Source organism: Felis catus, chromosome B3 (genome assembly GCF_018350175.1).
Source record: "Felis catus isolate Fca126 chromosome B3, F.catus_Fca126_mat1.0, whole genome shotgun sequence".
Taxonomy (NCBI): Eukaryota; Metazoa; Chordata; class Mammalia; order Carnivora; family Felidae; genus Felis; species Felis catus.
Window position 1 is genome coordinate 6,011,936 of NC_058373.1, and position 23,902 is coordinate 6,035,837.

General features: G+C 54.7%; 1 protein-coding gene across 1 annotated transcript; it reads left to right on the top strand.

Annotated features, from left to right (window-relative positions):
• Positions 1–4,800: 4,800 nt before the first annotated feature.
• On the top strand, positions 4,801–23,472 carry ANPEP (alanyl aminopeptidase, membrane). The gene is given in 20 exon segments (NM_001009252.2): positions 4,801–5,412; positions 5,973–6,115; positions 6,231–6,370; positions 6,778–6,904; positions 6,996–7,150; positions 7,367–7,480; positions 7,592–7,735; positions 7,893–7,958; positions 8,100–8,165; positions 9,564–9,739; positions 10,008–10,087; positions 11,344–11,477; positions 11,594–11,649; positions 12,559–12,706; positions 16,937–17,028; positions 17,508–17,618; positions 17,736–17,903; positions 18,671–18,811; positions 19,272–19,353; positions 23,093–23,472. Coding segments are annotated over 20 exon segments (2,904 nt in total). The 5' UTR covers position 4,801; the 3' UTR covers positions 23,243–23,472.
• Positions 23,473–23,902: the final 430 nt, after the last annotated feature.

A 23,902-nucleotide genomic window follows, 5' to 3' on the forward strand; every position in this document is an offset into this window, starting at 1 on the left:
GTGACATGTGAGCTGGGCTTTGAAGGATGAGTAGGAGTTGGACGGGAGGGAGGGGAAAGGCACTCCTAGGAGCAGAAGCGGGATGAGTAAAGCCGCCGAGGTATGGAAAGGTGTGGGAAATGCCTGCGGCTGGAGCCACACTAGGCATTGGAAGGAGGAGAGGCCAGAGGGTGCAGTTCACAGAAGGTCTGAGGTTTCATTCCGCAGACAAGAAGGAGCCGGAGACCCGGTTCGAGCGGGAAAGGAAGATCCTTCTGCTGAGGCGTGTGGCGAGGCTGGGTGAGGTTGGGTACTCGCCACCACGACCCAGTGGGGTGTGAAGACGGCCGGGCTTGGGCCACGGCGGGGGGGGGCTTCTCAGTGGAATGGCAGGTGGGAGCCACGGATCATGCCCTCTCTGAGCCCCCGGAGCAGAGACCCCTTATCACAGGGCAGGAGGCTGCCTGCCGCACCAGCTTTGAAAACTGGAGGCTCTTTCCAAAAGGGTAAAGATTCTAGCCAGCTGGGCCTGCGGTCCGTGTCCAAAGCAAACAGGAAGAGACCACACTGGGCCGGGCGGGAGGAGGAGGGATTTTGTTTGGCGGAGGGACTCGGCCAAGTGGGCTGTCGGGACTTTCTGCTACAAAGGTGGGAGGGGGCCGCAGGCCCAGTCGGAGACAGAGTGAAACTTAGTTCAGGGGGACACGTGGCCCTGGATGCCAGCCTCCGGGGTTACGATAAAGATGGCCTCCCTAGGCAAATTCTAGTCCTGATGGTAGGAGATCGGGAGCACGTGACACGTCACCCTTGGGAGCCGCAGTTCCCTGTCACCATGCCCCAGCTGGAGCTTTCTCTTGGGCTCTTGGCTTCCCATTAGCGCAGCCTAGGCCTGAGGGGGGGGGGGGGGGGTGGCTCCCGGCCGTGGCGGTGGGAGGTCCACACCGCCCAGGCCAGAGCCCTGCCGGCGGGTCTCCGTGGGAGGAGGGAAATGCCAAGGGCTCAGAACACCCTCAGTCTGAGAGGTGGGCACCCAGGGTTCCCCCGCAGAGCCTGCACTCAGACCTCGCGTCCCCTGGCCAGATGACGGTGGCAGTCATTCCTTCTGGCACTTACACGTGAGTGAACTGATCTCCGCGTCCCCTCACTTGCGAGGCCCTCGCCCAGGCTCAGGGGCTGGCAGACCCGAGCCAGGGCGGGGAGTGCCAGCCACATGAGGTTCCTCGGGAATTTACAAGCTGATGGAGGAGGCGTATGTGAGCCCTGGGATGCATTTGGCCCTAGCAAGAATACTGCTTGTCTGCCACGGTTGGAGGAAGGTGCAGAGAAGGGGGCAGGCAGTGCTCCCCGGGCGAGGGTGGGGGGCAGGGACAGGGCTGGAAATGGGCTAGAAAGCCTTCAGTAAGGAGGGACTCCTGAAACGACTCACGCGTTCACGCGTTCGTGCGTGTGTGCAGTCACTCAGCAGACGTGTGTGCAGCACCTAGTGTGAGCCAGGCACTGTGGCAGGGCTGATGGGGACCGCAGCTGCCGGGAGAGACAGGCAGGACTCGGGTCTTCACCATACGATCAAATGGAAAAAACTGCACTGAGTTATAGAGCTTTGAAGAAGAGGTTCGTGGGACTAACGGGGACTAATGGGAACGAATGGAACTCATGGAACTAGGGGGACTTGACCTGGTCAGGGAGGTTGAGGTGGCTTCTCTGAGGAAGACTTGAAGGATGACTAGGACATAGGTGGGGAAAGAGGGAGGAAAAGGTGATTCAGGCAGCAGGAACAGCATGTGCAAAGGGCCTGTGGTGGAGAGGCTGGATGAAGCCCAGAGTGGCTGGACCACCGTGACAGAAGGGAAGAGTCAGAGACAGAGACAGAAGAGTCTGGGAAATGGGCAGCTGAACTTGTGGGTCCCTTTCAGAAAATTTAGTCTGGATTTTATGAACAGAAGGAAGGGTTTTTTTGGGTTTTGTTTTTAGGATTTTATTTTGGGGGCACCTGGCTGGTTCAGTCGGTTAAGCATCCACTCTTGATTTCGGCTCAGGTCATGATCTCACAGTGGTGGGATCGAGCCTCCTATCTGTGCTGAGTGCAGAGCCTGCTTGGGATTCTCTCTCTCTTCCTCTCCCTCTGCCCCTCCCTCCGCACCTCTCTCTTTCTCTCTCTCAAATTAATAAACAAACATTAAGAAAGAAAGAATGATGGGAATGCAAGCTGGTGCAGCCACTCTGGAAAACAGCATGGAGGTTCCTCCAAAAACTAAAAATAGAACTACCCTACGACCCAGCAATTGCACTACTAGGCATTTATCCACGGGATACAGGTGTGCTGTTTTGAAGGGACACATGCATCCCCATGTTTTTAGCAGCACTATCGACAATAGCCCAAGTATGGAAAGAGCCCAAATGTCCATCGAGGGATGAATGGCTCAAGAAGATGTGGCATATATATACAATGGAGTATTACTCGGCAATCAAAAAGAAGGAAATCTTGCTATTTGCAACTACGTGGATGGAACTAGAGGGTGTTATGCTAAGTGAAATTAGTCAAAGACAAAAATCATACGGCTTCACTCATATGAGGACTTTAAGAGACAAAACAGATGAACATAAGGGAAGGGAAACAAAAATCATATAAAAACAGGGGGGCTACAAAACAGAAGAGACTCTTAAATATGGAGAACAGAGGGTTACTGGAGGGGGTGTGGGAGGGGGGATGGGCTAAATGGTTAAGGGGCACTAAGGAATCTACTCCTGGAATCATTGTTGCACTACAGGCTCACTAATTTGGATGTAAATTTTAAAAAATAAAAGATAAAATTAAAAAAAAAAACAAGAAAGAAGGAATGAAAGCTGACTAAATTTTTAAAAAAAGATTTTATGTGTCAGTAACCTCTACGCCCAACATGGGGCTTGAACTCCCAGCCCCAGGCTCGAGTCGCACATTCCACTGACGGAGCCAGCCAGGAGACCCAGGAAGGTTGTAAGCCGTGGGGAAAAATGACCCGATTCTTGGGCCAAACAGGTGGGAGGAGGGGGCCCGAGCGGAAGTGGTGAGTCCATGAGAGCATAGTGGTGTCTACTTAAACAGGGAGAGTGACTTTGACCGGGGACAGGATCAGATCAGAGGATGAGGATAGAAATGGATGTGGAGGTGAGGGTCAGGAGGGGTCAAGGTCTGAGTCACTGGGCTGCTGGATGACAAGAGTGATCACGAACATTATTTTATTAAGTATGAGGAGTGAGCTCTTCGTTACCACTGAGGATGGGAACAGAGGCCCGGCCGAGCTCTGAGTGGGGAAGAAGGGCACGATGTTTCAGGTCTATTACGTGGAGTCGAACGTGTTTTCTCAGTAAATCTGTGCAACAAACCCAAGAGGTGAATGCTATTATCTGCTTATGAAGAGAGAGATCTCAGAAAGGGAAAGTTACCTGCCCAAGGTCACAGCGGGGAAGAGGTTAAGGCTCCACCAGCCTCTTCTCTCTCTCTCTCTCTCTCTCTCTCTTTTTTTTAATTTTTTTTCAACGTTTTTTATTTATTTTTGGGACAGAGAGAGACAGAGCATGAACGGGGGAAGGGCAGAGAGAGAGGGACACAGAATCGGAAGCAGGCTCCAGGCTCTGAGCCATCAGCCCAGAGCCCGACGCGGGGCTCGAACTCCCGGACCGCGAGATCGTGACCTGGCTGAAGTCGGACGCTCAACTGACTGCGCCACCCAGGCGCCCCTCTCTCTCTCTCTTTTTTAAAAAGTTTATTTATTTATTTTGACAAGGGTGGGGGTGGGGCAGAGAAAGAGGGAGAGAGAGAGCATCCCAAACAGGCTCCGAACTGTCAGCACAGAGCCTGCTTCGGGGCTTGAACTCACGAACCGCGAGATCATGGCCTGAGCCAAAATCAGGAGTCAGACGCTTAATTGACTGAGCCACCCAGGCACCCCCAGCCTCCTTTCTTTAAAAACAAAACAAAACAAAACAAAACAAAACAAAACAGGGGCGCCTGGGTGGTTCAGTCAGTTAAGTGTCGACTTGGGCTCAGGTCATGATCTCACGGTTCGTCTGTGCAGACAGCATGGAGCCTGCTTTGGATTCTCTGTCTCCCCTCCTCTCTGCTCCTCCCCTGTTCACACACTCTCTCTCTCCCTCTCTCTCAAAAATAAATATACATTTTAAAACCAACAAAACAAAAAAAAAACATGGCAAAACATCTTTCTTTCCCCTCAGTATGCCGATGGCTGAGATAGAAGTTTTGGGCAGGAAGGGGTGAGAGGGGGAACCTGGAAGGACTCTCTGCTCTGGAAGAATCGAGGGAGGGCTGGGCCCCTGTCGCCGACGAGCCCCAGGCACCCTGCCAGGATCCAGCCACAGGGGTGACCCAAGGCACTCTTGTCCCAAGCCAGAAACCCATCCTCTCCTCCCTTGTATCTCCTCCTTCTTGCTCCTGGGAAGTCCTTCGCAGACTCTAACCTCGGTCCTCCTCCTCTGTCCCCGCTGTCCCGGGGCACAGGCCGATCGATGCCACCCGGCCCTGCCACTCCCTCTACCCGCTGCCTGCCCGTCAGCCTTCCTTCCTGCAGCCTGTAACCGGACGCTGTTTGCTCCCCACCAGGCACCCCCAGCACACTGTTCCTGGATCTCAGCCTCTCCAGGGCCCGAGCACAGGGCGCCCCTGGCCAGCCCACTGACCTTTGCCTGCCTGAGCCCTGGTTAATTTTTGCCCAATCTGTGGGCTGTGGGGCTCCTCCCCCTGCCCCTCAGGGATATAAGTCTGGCCAGACGCTGCGCTTGCTCCTCGCCGTCCTGAACCTCCCCCAGCTCCCCCCCTGCCCTCACCATGGCCAAGGGCTTCTACATTTCCAAGCCTGTGGGCATCCTGGCCATCCTCCTGGGCGTGGCGGCCGTGTGCACCATCATCGCTCTGTCCGTGGTGTACTCCCAGGAGAAGAACAGGAGCACCGAGAGCTCCACGGCGGCCTCCACGGCGGCCCCCACGGGCCCTACCACCACCGTGGCTACTACCTTGGACCAAAGCAAGCCATGGAACGTCTACCGTCTACCCAAGACGCTGATTCCCGACTCCTACAACGTGACGCTGAGGCCCTACCTCACCCCCAACAATAAGGGCCTGTACGTCTTCACGGGCACAAGCATCGTTCGCTTCACGTGCAAGGAGTCCACCAACATCGTCATCATCCACAGCAAGAGGCTCAACTACACCAGCCACCAGGGGCACATGGTGGCCTTGTCGGGCGTGGGGGGCTTCCAGCCGCAACCCGTCATCGTCAGGACGGAGCTGGTGGAGCTCACCGAGTACCTGGTCGTGCACCTCCAGGAGCCGCTGGTGGCCGGCAGACAGTACGAGATGAAGAGTGAGTTCCAGGGGGAGCTGGCCGACGACCTGGCGGGCTTCTACCGCAGCGAGTACATGGAGAACGGCGTCAAAAAGTAAGTTGCGTCTGCGTCTGCTCAGTGGGGCAGGTCCTAGAGGCTGAGGCAGAGCCGGGTCCTGGGGCCGAGGAAGGTTTTGGGTTGCGGGCCTCGGAACCGCCTGGAGCGTTCGGCTGGCCATGACTCCATCCTCGGGGGCCGGGGGCCCCTGGGGAGCCTTCCTGGGGACTTCCTGGGACTCCTTCCTGGGGAGCTTCCATCCCCCCCACGAGGGAGTCAGGGGCAAGTGGCGAAAGAACCCCTCGGACAGATAGGAGAACGGGCTCAGAAGAGAGAAACTTGCCCAATGCCTCCTAGTTAACTCGGGCACGGATCCTGCCGGGACTTTGACCCCGACTCCTGAAGGAGTTCTGCTCTCCCATAGGAGCTGGCCTGTCGGGGCCCAGAGGCTGTTTGGGGGAGGTGGGGAGGGCAGGGATGAGCCGGACCAGGCTTTCATGCCCAGCGACATGCCCTTCTCCCGCATAACCAGCGGCGCCCTGAAGGCCGCGCCCTGCCCACCCTCACGGGGTGCAGGCATTCTGCCAGCACACCCTCTAATACCCCGGTCTGGGCAGGGTGCTGGCCACGACACATATGCAGGCTACAGAGGCCCGGAAATCCTTCCCGTGCTTTGACGAGCCCGCCATGAAGGCCACGTTTAACATCACCATCATCCACCCCAACAACTTGGTGGCCCTGTCCAACATGCTGCCCAGAGGTGAGCGGGTCTGTCCCAGGGGCCACACACAGCCTTGGGAAGAAGGCAGCCCAGGGTTGGGATGCAGGGCGGGGGAGAGGAGGCGTCTCCACATGCCTGAACGGTCCATGCCCAGGCCCCAGCGTCCCGTTTGGTGAAGATCCCACCTGGAAAGTCACCGAGTTTGAAACCACACCCATAATGTCTACTTACCTGCTGGCCTACATCGTTAGTGAGTTCTCATATGTGGAGACAAGAGCTCCCAGTGGCGTCCTGGTAAGAAACTGGGCCTGCCGGCCCTTCCCCGGGATTGGCTCTGGCCTGACGGATATTCCTCTTTTATTAATTCCCATCTCAGCCCCTGAGTTGTTAGGCCGGTGTTTAAACCCCAGCTCTGAGTGATCTTGGGCAAGTGTCTTAAGTTCTCTGACCCTCGGTCTCTGCATCTGAAAAATGGGTCTATCCTCACGAAGGGAGTTCCCAACGCACGGATGCCAAACGGATGATGGCCGTGGCTATTATTATTCCCAGAGCTCCTCCCTAAGACTCAAAGCCCCCCAAAGGCCCCCCAGCCCCTCATTTTAACCTAGTCATCCCCCTTACTAGCCTGGGATCCCCACGGCTTGGCCCATCTGCACCAGGAGCCGAGGGGGGCCTCTGACCTACCCCCACCCTCTTTGCAGATCCGGATCTGGGCCCGGCCCAGTGCCATCAACCAGGGCCATGGCGATTATGCCCTGAAAGTGACAGGCCCCATCCTGGACTTCTTTTCCCAACATTACGACACGCCCTACCCGCTCAACAAATCGGGTGAGTGAGGGGGCGTTGCGGTGGGGGCGGCGGGTAGGGTTCCCCACCCAGAGGCCGTCCTGACAATGGCTTTGGCCCACGCCGCCCCCAGACCAGATTGCCTTGCCTGACTTCAACGCTGGCGCCATGGAGAACTGGGGGCTGGTGACCTACCGGGAGAGTGCGCTGCTGTATGACAGGCAGTCCTCCTCCAGCGGCAACCAGGAGCGCGTGGTCACCGTGATTGCTCATGAGCTGGCCCACCAGGTAGCCCCTGCTTCCCAGGGAGGGTAGGGAAAGGACATGGCCCAAGTCCCCGCTCTGCCCTGGGCACCTGCGAAGGGAGGAGGGTCCCACCCGACAGAGTGGCAGAGGGGAGTCACGGCGAGGTTGGTGGAGTCCCGAACCGGTGCCTGGCGCGTGGGGGACACCCGGTGACCGTGAGCACGAGGCCAGCCGGGCTGACCTTCCCCCCCCCGACAGTGGTTTGGGAACCTGGTGACCTTGGAGTGGTGGAATGACCTATGGCTGAACGAGGGCTTCGCCTCCTATGTGGAGTACCTAGGTGCTGACTTTGCAGAGCCCACGTGGAATTTGGTGAGCCGGCCGCCCTGGGCCCCGAGGTCTGGGGACGAGGGGCTGGGAGAGGGGAAGACCCGGGTCATCCCGTGTCGGGCCGGTCTCCTGACGCCCAGCGGGGCTTTGCAGAAAGACCTCATGGTGCTGAACGACGTGTACCGTGTGATGGCTGTGGACGCCCTGGCCTCCTCCCACCCGCTGTCAACTCCCGCCTCGGAGATCAACACGCCGGCCCAGATCAGCGAGGTGTTTGACTCCATCTCCTACAGCAAGGTACTGAGACAGTGTGTGTGTGGCAGGGGGGGGGGGGGGGGGCGTGTGGAAGGGGCGGGGACACAGCTAGGGCACTGGGAGCATCTGCCCTTGTCCGGTGGGGGCCCAGGGTCCAGCTGGCTCCGCACAGCCTTCTGAACCCCCTCCCCTCCCCCAGGGAGCCTCTGTCCTCAGGATGCTCTCCAACTTCCTGACTGAGGACCTGTTCAAGATGGGCATAGCGGTGAGTCCCCTTGGCCAGCCATGGAGGCGGGGGGCGGGGGGGGCGGTTTCCTCCAGCCCCCGAGGTGCGTCGCCACAGACATTCATTGGTGGAGGCTGGGGAGCACCTGCTTTGCCCTCACTGCGACCTGTGTTTCCACAGTCCTACCTCCATACGTATAAATACGGGAACACCATCTACCTGAACCTGTGGGAGCACCTGCAGCAGGTCAGTGACAACCAAGCCCCTTGCAGCCATCGTGTCGGGGTCCTGCGGTGCCCTAAGTCCCTAGGGGTGGCACACGTGTACTAGAATGTGTCCAGCTCCACTGCTCACCAGCCCAGGGGGTCATTTGAAGCCTCTTTGCTCATCTGTAAAGTGGGGGCCATGATGGCTCCTTGCAGGAGGCGTGAGACCATGGGTCAAGACCATGGGCAGCTTGCCTCAGCCCGTAGTGAGCTCCGTGATGGGAGCCTGGGAGCCCCCCAGGTCTTAGAGGTGAGGAAACCAGCCCTCCTCTGCCTGGAACTTTGGAGCGAGTCTTTCTATCTACTCAGCACTCCTGGCTGCCCTGTGCCCCGACCGGCCCCTCCCAGGCATGAATTTGCACACACCAGCACCCCCCGCACGAACTTTGACCCTCCCACCCAGCCCTGCCTTGCGTTCCTGTGCACTCAGACCCCAAGCAGCCCTTGTCTGCAGTGCAGACCCTCGGACTGCCCCTCTCCCCGCCCCCTCCCCCGGCCCCCCTGCTTCTAGTACGGCTGGAGTCCGCACACTCCCCATCTTCCCCCAGAGCTTCCCTTCCCTTAGGGCTCCTTCTCGGCCCCTCCTCAGCCCCACTGACCCCTCCAGAATCCCGAGCCCGGATCCACCAGGGAGGGGAGACCCAGGGCCTCGTCTCAGAGTCACAGCCGGGCTCCAGGGCCCTCCATGCTGGTCTCCGGCCCAAATTCTTTCTTCTGGTCTGCCCGCCTCCCCCGCACCCCTTCCCTGCCCTGACCTCCCACAACCTGCCGACAGGGGGCTCCTCACTGCCTCGGTCCCTCCCCTCCACATCCACCGTCTTCCTCGCCTGCCTCAGTTTCCGCTCCTTCCTCTCCTCCAAAGCTGAGCCCTCCTCCACGCCTGCTCTACCCCTGCCTCCAGGGTACTCCCTCTGTGCTGAGCCTCCCCTCTCTCTGCAGCAGCCCCCAGCTCCCCTCCCTGTTCAGCCTGTGCCCTTCTGGTGTTCTTTATCCTCTTTCCCGTCTTAATTTTCTCAGTCATTAACAGATGTTGTTGGCTTTTTGCCGTTATTACTAAAGCAGTGCACGTGCATGGAAAAAGATGAAAAAAGACCCAAGAAGACAGTAGCGACCGCCCTAAGCCCGTCCCCAGACCACCCACTCCTGCTCCCTGTCTCTGCACCCGCTCGTGCCTCGGACTATGCTTTCCCTCCTCTCCTTCTCCCCTCCCCTCCCATCCTCTGAGGTTCGAGCTGAGCTGGGACCCAGGCTCCTGCCCACCCCCACCCCCACCCCCACCCCGGGCTCCTCCGCTGGCCCTGCCTCCCTGCAAGGTGGGTCTTCCGAGGCTGCCCTGGGCGGGCCACTGACGGCCGGGCACCGTCTCGCTGTGCTCCAGGTTGTAGACAAACAGCCGACCATCAAGCTGCCCGACACCGTGAGTGCCATCATGGACCGCTGGATCCTGCAGATGGGCTTCCCCGTCATCACCGTGGACACCCAGACAGGCACCATCTCCCAGCAGCACTTCCTCCTTGACCCCCAGTCCGTGGTCACCCGCCCCTCACAGTTCAAGTGAGCAGCAGGGGGCACTGAGGCGGGCGTCCCGTGAGGGCTCTGAAGGACAGGTGCTGTGGTGTCCCTTGACCGTGGTGGGTCCTGACCTGCCGTGGTCCCAGCCTCAGCACCTGGCCCGGGATGGGGGGGTGGGGTGGGGAAGGGGCGTGCTCAGTGCCCAGACGGAGCCGGGCAGAGACTGGGAGGCTGGGCGGGGCTGTTCTTTGCTGGCAGTGACCGAGAGCGGCCGGCTGTCATCACCTGGCATCTGGGTCTCTTGTTGCAGCTACCTGTGGATCGTTCCCATCTCTTCTGTCAGAAACGGCAGCCCGCAGGCTCACTACTGGCTGCCGGGCGTCGAAAAAGGTAATCCAGCCCGCCCTTGTGGGCAGCAGTCCCCTCCCCCACACCCCCAGCTCCTGGCCCACGTCCTGGGGGTTCCGGCAGGCCTCAGTGACCTCCTTCGTGGTCTCATTCAACAAATGGAGCCCACTTCTCTGGTTCTGAGCTCTGCTCTGCGGCCGCCCAGCTGTGTGGCCCCGGGCAGTTTGCCATTCCTCTCTGGTCTCCCATTTCGTCATTTAAATATTGGGGACTAAGAACAATAGCGGCCCGGTTGAGTTGTGTGGGGACTGAAGAAGAGAACCCACGTGAGATGTTTAAGACAGTGCCTGGCGCAAAGTATAAACAGCCCTACTCCACCAGGTACTGGGGAATCCGGTCGAGGCAATTCGTCCCCTGCCGAGGCCAAAACCGCAGCTGGAAAGGAGGAAGATGAGCAGCTAAAACTTTCTAGAGCTGTGTTGGATGCCTTAACAGAGGCACGTACAGGCTGCTGGGGCATGGGGCAGGGAGCCAGGAATAAGGAAGTTTCAACTTCACGGAGAGGTGAGGGAAGGCTTCCTGGAGGAGGTGAGCTGAGTCTTAGAGGAAGAAAAGGACTTAGGCAGGCTCGTGGGGGCAGAAGAAAGAGCAAGTGCAGGAGAAAGGCAGAGAGAAAGGCAGGAGAGAACTAAGGACTGTGGCTAGGGCAGAGGTGTGCCCTGAAGGTAAGGCTGCTTCCCAAGGTCCCTGGGGACGGCAGGACACAATGGCCGTGTCCTCCGGCCAGGAGGAGCTGGGGCAGGTGGGAAGTGGCAAGCGGACGGCCCCCTCTGGCTGCCGGGAGCAAGGCCGGAAGGGAGGGCAGAGAGGGGCAGCACTGGGGGTGCTGACTGGCGGGGGGCGGGCATTGCCTGGGCTTCCCACTAGGTGATGGGGGGGGGGTAAGAGGGGAGGAGGAGGGAGGGAGGAGGAGCGGCAGCCTGTGGAGTCGGTCTGGGTGTCCTGAGGCTGTGCCGATGGAGAAGTCTGGGCTGCTGTCACTGGCCCAGCCACGTGGAGCCTGTGGGAGACAGGAAGGGCACCGAGGGGCAGAGATGGCACTCGGTCCCTCTGAGGGCAGAGTTTGGCCTGGCAGCCCAGTCCTACCTACGCCCCTTCTCCTCCCCCTTCCCTTGGCGTCGCCTGAGGCTTGAGGGCCAGCCGGTGCCAGGCTGCATGGGAGGCCTGGAGAAAGACAGGCCAAGGGTCAGCCTGTGGCCTTCTGAGCAGCCCCACCTAGCTCTGATCTCTCCCCGCAGCCCAGAATGACCTGTTCAAGACCACAGCTAATGACTGGGTTCTGCTGAACCTCAACGTGACGGGCTACTACCTGGTGAACTATGACAATGAAAACTGGAAGAAGATCCAAACTCAGCTGCAGACAGACCTGTCGGTGAGTGTCGGCCGCCAGCCCCCATCCCCTGCCCCAGGCCCCGGCCCTGCCCACCCCACCCCCCCGCCCCGCCCCCAGCAGCAGCCTGAGGTCACGCGCTCTGTCGCCCTTTCTAGGTCATTCCTGTCATCAATCGGGCTCAAGTCATCCACGATGCCTTCAACCTGGCGAGGTGAGTGCCCCCTTCCTCCTGGGGCCCAGCCTGTCCCTGGCCTGGTGACTTGGGCAAGTGCTGTTCTACAGCGACAGACCCAGGCACACTGCTATGGGCTCCCTGTGCTTCTCTGCGCCCCTCCCTGGGCCCCCACACCCCTGCAGATTGCTAGTGTTACAACCCACTTTTCCCACATAAGGAATCCGAGACTCAGAGTTTGACTGAGTGCTTTACCTGGGGTCACTCTGTAGCCCGTGACAGCCAGACACAGGTCTGGCCAACTCCAAAACCACAGCGTCCTTTATAGCACCAGGCTCTTCCTGAGGATTAACTGTGTGCCAGCCTGCCATGGCAGATGCTACAAAAAGTCTGGGAAGGACAGAGCAGGAGAGAGGCAGCATGGATAAACAAATATTTATTCAGCACCTACTGTGTTCCCAGCAGGTGCTAAGCTCTTTGACTTAGGTGATGTCACCCATAGACACGGACATTTATGAACCACAGGTGCACAGATGGTCTGAGGAGGAGGAGGGAGGAAGGCACAGGGGGCCGAGCAAATCAGAGAAGAGGTGGGCAGAATAAAGAGCAGAGGTTTTTTGTCCTTATGCATCTCAGCTCTGTCTCTTATGGGCTGTGTGGCCTTAGGCAAGTCACTTTGCCTCTCTGAGCCTCAGCTTCCCATTTGTCAAATGGGGATAATACGCAGGGGAATGTGATTGGCAGTGGGTGAGGACAGGGCCTGAGCTGACCTTGTCCCCCATCCCTCCCCCCTCCCCGGCCCCACCCCTACCTACCCCCAGGCCCATCTACAGTGAACGTTGGAGCTGGCTCATTTGGGGCTCTCAGGTTTCAGGAAGGGGTTGGGGCCCCCACACAGTGGGGTGTGGAGTCGGGGATGCTTACCTGAGCCCTTGTGTCTCTCCCCAGTGCCCAAAAGGTCCCCGTCACTCTGGCGCTGAACAACACCCTCTTCCTGATCCAAGAGACCGAGTACATGCCCTGGCAGGCCGCCCTGAGCAGCCTGAGCTACTTTAAGCTCATGTTCGACCGCTCTGAGGTCTACGGCCCCATGAAGGTACAGGGGGGCAGGGCAGGGTTCGGGGCCCAATTTCCCCGGTGCCAGAAATGCACCATTAGGGAGTTACTAGAAATTTTGTCTGGAGCGGTGGCACCCTTCGGGCCGACAGGACACCGGGTCCTTTTCTGAGAGCAGGTGGGCGGAGTGGCAAGAGGGATGTAGGGTGAAGGGAACAGGTACTGGAAAGGCGAGCAGGTTGGGCAGGGCCGAGAAAGGGCACAGGCGGGGGCGCCTGGACAGCTCAGGCGGTTAGGCGTCCAACATGGTTTCGACTTAGGTCACCGTCTCAGGGTTTGTTGGGTTCAAGCCTTGCATTGGGCTCTGCACTTACAGTGCAGAGGTTGCTAGGGATTCTCTCTCTCTCTCTCTCTCTCTCTCTCTCTCTCTCTCCCCCTCCCTCTCTCTCTGCCCCTCCCCTGCTCTCTCTCTTCCCCCTTTCTCTCAAAATAAGTAAATAAATAAATTTATTTGTTGAGGCTCCCATGAGGGTGATAAGAGAGAAACTCAGCAGGGTGATTTACAAAAGAAAAAAGAAAAAAAAGAACCCAAAACAAATGTCCAACAGCTGGAGATTGGTTAGGTAAAGTACAATATCCATTGATGGAATATTATGCAGCCATTAGATGAAACTTGAAGAGATCATTTTTTTTATTAGCTTGTTTTATTTTTTATTTTTTAAAAGTTACTTCCAAATTAGCATCTAGTGCAACAATGATTTCAGGAGTAGATTCCTTAGTGCCCCTTCCCCCTTTAGCCCCTCCCCCCTCCCGCCACCCCTCCAGTAACCCTCTGTTTGTTCTCCATATTTATGAGTCTCTTCTCTTTTGTCCCCCTCCCTGTTTTTATATAATTTTTGTTTCCTTTCCCTTAGGTTCATCTGTTTTGTCTCTTAAAGTCCTCATATGAGTGAAGTCATATGATATTTGTTTTTCTCTGACTAATCTCACTTAGCATAATACCCTCCAGTTCCACCCACGTGGTTGCAAATGGCAAGATTTCATTCTTTTTGATTCCGAGTAATACTCCATCGTATATATATACCACATCTTCTTGAGCCATTCGTCCATCGATGGACATTTGGGCTCTTTCCATACTTTGGCTATTGTCGATAGTGCTGCTAAAAACATGGGGATGTGTGTGTCCCTTCGAAACAGCACACCCGTATCCCATGGATAAACTCCTAGTAGTGCCATTGCTGGGCCGTAGGGTCGTTCCATTTGTAGTTTTTGGAGGAACCTCCATACTGTTTTCCAGAGTGGCTGCACCAGCTGGCCTTCCCAGAGGTCATTTTTTAATTAAAAATTTTTTTTGTCGTGCACTTCCTGTGATGTTGAAAGAGGTGTGATGGCAAGTGAGATTTTAACTCTTTAACCTGCCTACGTTGGATTTACTCCATCCTCCCGATGTAGTTAAGTCACAATATTTGATCAACTCAGTATTCAGCATTTACTGTATTGTGGCTATTGAAATTTTTTTTTTAATTTTTTTTTCAACATTTATTTATTTTTGGGACAGAGAGAGACAGAGCGTGAACAGGGGAGGGGCAGAGAGAGAGGGAGACACACAATCGGAAACAGGCTCCAGGCTCCGAGCCATCAGCCCAGAGCCCGACGCGGGGCTCGAACTCACGGACCGCGAGATCGTGACCTGGCTGAAGTCGGACGCTTAACCGACTGCGCCACCCAGGCGCCCCTTGAAATTTTTTTTTAATGTTTATTTTTGAGAGAGAGAGAGACAGACAGACCATGAGCGGGAGTGGGGCAGAGAGAGAGGGAGGCACAGAATCCAAAGCGGGCTCCAGGCTCTGAGCTGTGAGCACAGAGCCCGGGGCGGGGCTCGAACTCACGAACCACAAGATCATGACCTGATCATGACCTGAGTCAGACGCCCAACTGACTGAGCCACCCAGGCGCCCCAGTATTGTGGTTATTTAAATATCATTCTCTGCTGAGCCACATGGACTACTATGTTTATGTCCCCCCCCCCTTTTTTTTATACATCTTGGACAAACGTCATCAGGGCATATGCTAGATTTGCTGCATTTTCCTGGAGGCATCCCTCCCTGCCGGAGCCCACAGTCCATGCGCTCCCTTCTGGAACTGCGGCTCAGCCCCACCCCTCCCCCGAATGGGAGGCTCTCGCCCGGTGTGGCATCTCATGTTTCCCGAACCAATGGGTTCTTCCTTGAGTTTTCTCTCCCATAGTGGAGCCCCTCTTCCAGGAGTTTTTGAGAAAGTGTCCCTAAGAGTGGAGGTAGATCATGCACAATGTGTTTATTCCATCACCACGCTGGACCCAGAATTTACCTGGGATTAGAAGTTTCTAGGTTGGAAGCTACTATTCCTCAGACAATTTCAGGCCTTGCTCCACTGATGCCAAGCCTCTCGTGCTGCTGTTGAGAAGCTCAGAGGCTTGCTCATCTCTGGTTCTTTGAACGTGGCTGTTTTTTCCCTTCTGGAAGCTTGTGGGCCCTTTTCTCAGTCCCGATGTGTCTTTCTCCTCCTCCTCCTGTAGCCCCCTCGGCTACAGATTGTGGGCGTTTCTTCTATCATATGTTTATTTTTAAAACATCTTTTTTTAATGTTTGTTTATTGGGGGGGGGGGTGGTAAGAGGCAGAGAGAGAGAGAGAGAGAGAGAGGGAGACACAGAATCGGAAGCAGGCTCCAGGCTCCGAGCTGTCAGCACAGAGCCCGATGCAGGACTCGAACCCACAAACCATAAGATCATGACCTGAGCCGAAGTCAGATGCTTAACTGACTGAGCCCCCCAGGCGCCCCAGTGTTTTATTTTGAGAGAGAGAACACATGCACATGTGAGTGGAAGAAGGGCAGAGAGAGAGAGAAAGACGGAATCCCAGTCCATGCTGAGCTTGGAGCCCAACGTGGGGCTTGATCTCACAAATCATGAGATCGTGACCCGAACCAATGTCAGGAGTCAGATGCTTAACCGACTGAGCCACCCAGGCGCCTCTGAGCATGTGACTCTTGATCTCAGGGTTGTGATTTCAAGAACCACGTTGAATATAGAATTTACTAAAAATGTACACACACACACACACACACACACACACACACACACACATAGTATCCATGAGTGTGTTTCCCTGAGACCAGGGAATCACCCTTTATCCTGTATAATGAGGCTGGTGATGCCCACTTTCTATGACTGGCGGACACGGGGGAAAAAGAAGCTGACTAGAGTTACCTCCAGTTAGGATATAAACTTTCACCTCTGCAGTCGGCCAACCCTTCTGCTATGTCTGGGGGCCCCCGATTCTGAGCCCCACTGATTCAGCCTCACCTCTGTGGGGGGGGGGGGCTGTTGCCTGCTGTAAGGAGGGAAGTGGGAGCTTGGGGATTCAACTACTCCCGCTGCAGACTTGGACTCATTCCCCCTGTGTTCAGCCCCCGCCTCACCCCTGTCTCCTGCAGACCCGTCCCTCTGAGTCTGAGCCTTGTCTGGGCAAGCCTTGCTTCCGGTTCCAACCCCCCCTACCCCTGCCCCCGGGGCCCGCACTGTGACTCTGTCCCGTCCCTCCCTTCCTCTCCCCACCTTGCAGCTTCCTGACTGCATGGGCATCTCATCCACTCTTTTTCCCTTTCCGTTCTCTTGGCTCTTGGAGGTTTATTCCTTTTACGTTTGGACGTGGATTCCGGTTGGGGCCCGTGACGATCGACCGTGTTGAACCCGAGTCTGCGAAGGGTGTTAGTAACAGGAGGCAGAACTTACATTCCAGTGTCGGGGGCAAAGGGCAGCAGACAGCATGACGGATCTGCTGGGTAGACGGGGGGGGGGGAAAGAAGGGGTAAACTCACCAATTTGAAAATCAGTTTCGGGAAGCTCCTGGGCAGTTTTCATTTTCTGCACATGCTGCTCTGTATTTTCCACACTCTTCACAGTAGACACGGAATACTCACCACCGGGGTTGGTGGTAGAGCGGGGGGGCGGGGAACCCAACACTATTAAAAACTGGTGACACAGACAAGGAGTGTTGGAGCTGACTGAGGCTTTCAGGCAGGAGAGCCTCGGGCCAGTGATCTGAAACCTGGCCCGTGCGGGCCCCTTTGGGCCCTGCTGGCTCCCTCGGGGCCCTGAGCCTCCGGCCTCTCTGCCTCCGTAGCCAGCAGCCCTTGCTGCACCTACACCCACGTCAGAGGCTGCAGGGACTCCAGAAAGACCTGGCAGGAGTCTTGCCTTCAAAGCTCTCCGTGTTTTCTTTTGCCCAGAGGTACCTGAAGAAGCAGGTCACGCCCCTCTTCAATCATTTCGAAAGAGTCACCAAAAACTGGACTGATCACCCGCAAGCCCTCATGGACCAGTGAGTGGACCGTTGAGAAGCCAAGAGCCTCTCTCCTTTCCTTATTTCTGGAGGCCATGGGCGGCCCAGCTACCCTGACCCGGGGAGTCCAGGGCAGGGCCCCGCAGTGTCCTCTGGAGGCCATCTCTTGGCCGGGGCCACCAGGCGGGAGGAGGAGGCCTGCCCTGAGGTTCTGTGCGGCCTGGGAGCCCATCTGACCTCTTTGTACAAGGGACCCAACTGAAACTCTGAGGTCCCCTCAGGGTCTTGACCATTCAGATTCTCGGTGTTCAGACAGGGGCTGCAGCCTGTGCTGACTCCTCAAAGTCCCTGGGCTGCCCAAGGCACAAAGCCACTTAGGGGGATCCAGTGAGCAGCCTCAGACAGAGCCCGGGCCCTGCCATCCTTCCCGGAGCTGTGTGTCGGCAGGGGGGTGTCTCTGCCCAAGTCTGGGCCGGGCGGCCCATGGGCATGCTGACGGAGTGTCACCCGTGGGGCAGGTACAGCGAGATTAACGCCGTCAGCACCGCCTGCTCCTACGGGGTTCCCGAGTGTGAGAAGCTGGCCGCGACTCTTTTCGCCCAGTGGAAGAAGAACCCCCAAAACAACCCGTGAGTGTATCCCCCGCTCCTCCCCTGACCTTCGTCCGTCCCTAGAGCCCACAGCCGTGTCCTCGTCAGACCCTCGTCCCCCCGCCTCCCTGCCCTGACCCTCTCACCCCTCGCCAGGATCCACCCCAACCTGCGGTCCACCGTGTACTGCAATGCCATCGCCCAGGGCGGCGAGGAGGAGTGGAACTTCGTGTGGGAGCAGTTCCTAAAGGCTGAACTGGTGAACGAGGCTGACAAACTCCGCGGAGCCCTGGCCTGCAGCAACCAGGTCTGGATCCTGAACAGGTGAGGACCGGGGCCCGACGGGGCCGCGTGAGTTCCCCTCCCCACGGGGGACCCCACGTGGGAGAGCAAGAACCAGCCGGGCCTCTCATTCACGGCATCCTCACAAACCTGTGCGGTGGGGCGGTGGGGCCCCCGTGTCGCAGAGGAGGACACTGGGGCTCAGAGAAGCGAAAACGACTTGCCCGAAGTCCAGAAGCTTTAGTAAGTGGTGGAGCCAAGATCTGAACCCACGTCTGGGTCTCCGTCCCACACTTTTAACCGCTTTGGCTTCTTGGCCGGTAGTTGACAGAAGCTCAGTTTTCCTCTCTGCCGAGGGCTCTGTCCTTTTGGACGTCTAGCGGGGCACGCCCCACGCTCCTGGCTCCCACCGGGCACCTGTATGTCATCTCCCGGACCCCAGTAAAGAAGAGCCTCCCTCAGTGTCAAAGACAAAGGTGGCTGCCGTGCCTGGGACAGGGCTCCCGGCTCTGGTACTCCTTCCTGTCTTCATTCATTCATCATCAGTCATCACATATCCATTGGGCACCAGGTCCGTGTCGGGCAGGGCCAGTGACCCTGCCTGGGAGACTCAGTGTCCCACCTGTGAGAGGGAGGTAGGACGAAGAGGTCTTCAACCCTCACTCAGTAGACTGAAGGGACATTAGGAGGATGCCGGAGAGGTGTCGGGGGCAGGGGAGGGGATCCTTTGCCTTCCTGGGTTCTCTGTCTCGTATCATCTGACTACAGCCCTTGGAAGTGGTCACTAACCCAGCATCCTTCCCTCACAGGTTCCTGAGTTATACCCTGGACCCTAACCTCATCCGGAAACAAGATGTCACCAGCACTCTCAGCAGCATCTCCAGCAACGTCGTCGGGCAAACCCTGGTCTGGGACTTTGTCCAGAGCAACTGGAAGAAACTCTTCCAGGAGTGAGTCTGGGGGAGCCTGCTGGGAGAAGTGCCCGCCAAGGCTGGGGTGTCCGGGGGCGGAGGGAAGGGTCCGTGTGTCTGTGTGCATGGGACACCGCAGGGCTGGAGCGTGGTGGGGGGCTGTGGACACCGCCTAGGAGTGCTGAAAAATTAACCCAGCTTGCGGTCAGGCGCGGGGGAGGGCGGGGAGGGCCAACATGGAAAGACAAGGCAGGGTATGGGCTGTCCTTTCTCCCACTTGGGGCAAAGAAAGTCTGTTTCTCTGGAGACAGGGGAGCAAGGATACTGAGATCAAACCTGCGGTCGTGTCCCTCGGGGTATCACCTTGGGTGTGTCATTTCATCTCACCTCCAAGATGGGGACAGTCGCAGAGCAGACGTGAGGGTATAATGGCACCTGCCAGTCACGGAGCATTGCTTCTTCCGCCCCTCACGGTGTCTTCTCTCTCCTGTCCCCACAGCTATGGCACTGGTTCCTTCTCCTTCTCCAACCTCATCCAGGCGGTGACCCGACGATTCTCCACTGAGTTCGAGCTGCAGCAGGTAAGAAGCCCGGGACCCTGGGGCGGCATCCAGAGGTCCATCGCGAGTCTAAAAGGACCACCATTCAGCCGGCGCCCCCTGGGTGTGGTCAAGGAGAGCCCGGGCTCCACGTCGCCAGGCCTTCCTCACCTGCAGGGGAAGCTGGGTATTCAGGCTTTTTATTTATTTATTTTGTTTTTTTTTTAATTAATTTCTCTCTATATTAAATCAATATTTATTATTTATTTAACTATTAAATAAATATGTAGTTAGCTAACACACAGTGTAGTATTGGTTTCAGGAGTAGAGCCCAGGATCCAGGCTTTTTAAATGGTGACGAGTCAATCAGAAAACTTCATCTTGGGGGCGCCTGGGTGGCGCAGTCGGTTAAGCATCCGACTTCAGCCAGGTCACGATCTCGCGGTCTGTGAGTTCGAGCCCCGCGTCGGGCTCTGGGCTGATGGCTCAGAGCCTGGAGCCTGTTTCCGATTCTGTGTCTCCCTCTCTCTCTGCCCCTCCCCCATTCATGCTCTATCTCTCTCTGTCCCAAAAATAAATAAACGTTGAAAAAAAAATTTTTTTTAAAAAAAAAGAAAGAAAGAAAACTTCATCTTGGAACTTTCATATAGGCAAAAAGTAAAGACAATAATGTAAATGAACCTCCACGTACCTACCCATTACCCAGATTGAACAGTTATCAGTGTTTTGCCGGTTCTGTTTTGGGGGTGGAGAATTTTCAAGCAGGGATCACTAATATCATACAGTTCACCTGTCTATGATTTAGTCCTATTTAAAGGAATTTTTAAAAGATAATCTCAATGCTATTAGCAAAGCCAAGAAAAGGAACAATTCTTTACGTATCATATTCTGCCTGGCCCATTGTTGTTTGTTTGTTTTGCTTTTATTTTTGAGGGAGAGAGAGAGCAGGGGAGGGGCAGAGAGAGGGGGAGACAGAGGATCTGCAGAGGGCCCTGTGCTGACAGCAGAGAGCCCGAGGTGGGGCTTGAACTCACGAACCGTGAGGCTGAAGTTGGATGTTCAGCCGACTGAGCCACCCATGTGTCCCTCTATCTGGCCCATTTTAAACCTTCTAGGTTGTTTCTTTTAAAACTCATTTTGCAGTGATATGCATGTTTGAATCAGAAGCTAAAGTTAACTCATTGTATTAGGTTGATATTGTCTATTTTTTTAATTGAGATATAATTAATGTACTATAAAACTCGCCACGTTAAGTGGCTTTCAGGGTATTTACAAGCTTGTAGAACCATAACCACCATCTACTTCCAGAACATTCTCATTACCCCCCAAAAGAAACTGTGGCAGTCGCTCCCCAGTCCTCTGTTGTCAGCCCCTGGCAACCACTAATCTACTTTCCGTCTCTATGGATGTGCATATTCTGGATATTTCATGAAATGGAATCATATAATATGAGGCCTTTTGTGGAAGTTTCATCCATGTGGTAGCGTACCACTCCTTTTTATGGCTGAATAATATTCCATTGTATGGATATAACACATCTGTTTATCCATTGATCAGTCGATCGACATTGGATTGTTTCCACTTTTTGACTGTTATGAATAACGCTGTTATGAATGTTCATGTACAAAGTTTTGAGTGAACATATGTGTTTGGTTCTTTTGGGTATACACCTGGGAGGGAAATTGATGGATCATTTGGTAACTTTATGTTTAACTCTTTGAGAAATTGCCAAAATGTTTTCCAAAGTAATTGCACCAATGTACTTTCCACAGCTCTATGTCTTTGGACACTTATGTTTCTTTTCTTCCTTCGTTCCTTTGTTCCTTCATTCCTCCCTCCCTCCCTCCCTCCCTCTGCTTCCTTCCTTCCCTCCTTCCCTCCCTCCTTCCTTCCTTCCTTCCTTCCTTCCTTCCTTCCTTCCTTCCTTCCTTCCTTTTAAATTATAGCCATTCTGTGGATGTGAGATAGTATGAATTGCATTTCTCCAATGACTAATGATGTTGCACATCTTTTCATGTGCTTATTGGCCATTCATGTGTCTTCTTTGGAGAAATGTCTGTTCAAATCCTTTGCCCATTTTTTAATTGGGATATTTGTCTCTTCATTTCTGAGTTGTAAGAGTTCTTTATATATTCTGGATACTAGACCCTTATTAGATACCTGATCTGCAAATGTTTTCTTCCATTCTGTGGATTGCCTTTTTACTTTCTCAATAGTGTCTTTCCATACATTAACTTTTTTTTTTTTATTTTGATGAAGTCCAGCTTTCTAATTTTTCTTTTATGGCTTGTGTTTAGGCATATCTAAGAAACGATCACTTAATCCAAGGTCATGAAGATTTATACCTGCTTTTTACTAAAAGTCTTACTATTTGAGCTCTTACATTTAGGACTTTGATCAATTTTGGCTGAATTTTTGTATATGGTGTGAGGTGGGGGTCCAACTTCATTCCTTTGCATGTGGCTGTCCGATTGTCTCCCTACTATTTGTTGAGCAGACTATTCTTTCCCCCACTGAATGGTCTTGGCACTCTTGTTGAAAATCAATTGACTGTAAATGCGAGGGCTTATTTCTGGACTCTTAATTGTATTTCATTGATCTATCTGTCTGTCCTTCAGCCAATACCACACTGTCTTGATTACTGTAGCTTTGTAGTGAGTTTAGGAATGTCAGCCCTCCAGCTTTGTTCAAGATTGTTTGGCTATTCTGAGTCCCTTGCATTTCCTTATGAATTTTAGGATCAGCTTGTCCATTTCTGCAAAAAAAGGCAGTTGGAATTTTGATGTGGATTGCGCTGAATCTGTAGATCAATTTAGGAACCGTTGCCCTGTTAATAATATTAAATCTTCCACTCCATTAACACAGATTTGGGTCGATTTGGGTATTGTTTCCTTTTATTCAGTTCTTCTTAATTTCTTCCAACAGTGTTTTGTAGTTTTCAGCATTACCAGTCTTGTGTGTCTTTTGTCAAATTTGTTCCTCAGTCTTTTATTCTTCTTAATGCTATTGTAAATGGAACTGTTTTAATTTCATTTTCGTATGTCTCATTGCTAGTGTGTAGAAATGTAGTATGATCTTGTTTGTTATTCATCTGAAACCTTGCAGGATTTGTTAGTTTTAATAGTTTTTTGGGGTTTTTTTTGTTTTTGGTAGATTCCTAGGATTTTTCTGAATACAAAAATCATGTCATCTGCTTATAGAGATAGTTTTAACTCTTCCTTTCTGGGTGCCTTTTATTTCATTTTCTTGCCTAATTGCCCCGGCTACAACCTCCTGTACTAATATATCTTTTCATCTGTGACTTATTTATTTATTTATTTATTTATTATTTTATTATTTATTTTATTATTATTTAATTTTTTTAATGTTTATTCACTTTTTAAGAGACAGAGAGAGACAGAGCATGAGTGGGAGAGGGGCAGAGAGAAAGGGAGACCCCGAATCTGAAGGAGGCTCCAAGCTCTGAGCTGTCAGCACAGAGTCCGCTGTGGGGCTCGAACTCACGGACCAGGAAATCATGACCTGAGCCAAAGTCGGGGGCTTAACTGACTGAGCCACCCAGGAGCCCCGAGGCTGTGCTTATTTTCACCTCTGCCCTAGATAAGGACTTTATCCCAGGGACAGAGAAGGGCCAGCCCTTTCTCTCCTGGAGAACAGGCTGTGGCTTCTCCATTTGCAAGGGCCCTAATGTGGACAGGGAGGACAGAGGACTAGGCCGCCCTCCCCTCGCGGCTGTGTTAGAGACCCAGCCTGAGGCTGAGAATCTTCATTTCCCTGGCAGCTGGAGCAGTTCAAAAAGAACAACATGGACACAGGCTTCGGCTCAGCCACCCGAGCTCTGGAGCAAGCCCTGGAGAAGACCAAAGCCAACATCAAGTGGGTGAAGGAAAACAAGGATGTGGTGCTCAGGTGGTTCACAGAAAACAGCTAATGGTCCTCGGTCCTTGCAGTCACCTGGCCCCCATGTGAGATGCCTATTCTGTGTCTGTCCCAGCGGCCCACGGCAGGACCCCTTCCTGGAGCCTGAGGCAATGGTGTCCTCACCCTAGGACAAAGTCTCTGGCCCATGTTTTCTCCACTCTGCCCATGGGGCCAATCCAGTTCCTGATGGCCAGACTGCCCCAACACTTCTCAGTCCCTGCCCCTCCTGCCAACTCCACCCCAGGCCTGGCATGGTGTCTGTCACCCAGGGCCCTGGGGCTGATCTCAGGGAAGCCCAGCGCTGGGGTCAGATGAGCAGAAGCCCTTGATGGACGATGGATGGCCTTAGGGGGCGGCCCTGTGCCCTCTCTCACCTTCCCATAAATTTCCTGAACCTGAGGAATCAACAGGGCACCAGATCTATATATTTTTTTTTTCTAAGAGAAAATGTAAATAAAGGATTTCTAGATCAATGCCTAGACTCGTTACTACACTAGAGTGGGAGTGAGGAGGTTTGCACAAGAGCCAGGAAGCCTGGGAGGGACGGAGGGACCCTGGGGTGTAGGGGACCCCCACGGAGCACGGGAGGGGAGAAGTGCCCAGCCTGCTGGCCCTTCCTACGGAACACCTGGGTGTGCCGTGGGGTCGGCCCGTGGTGTTCATTTCATCC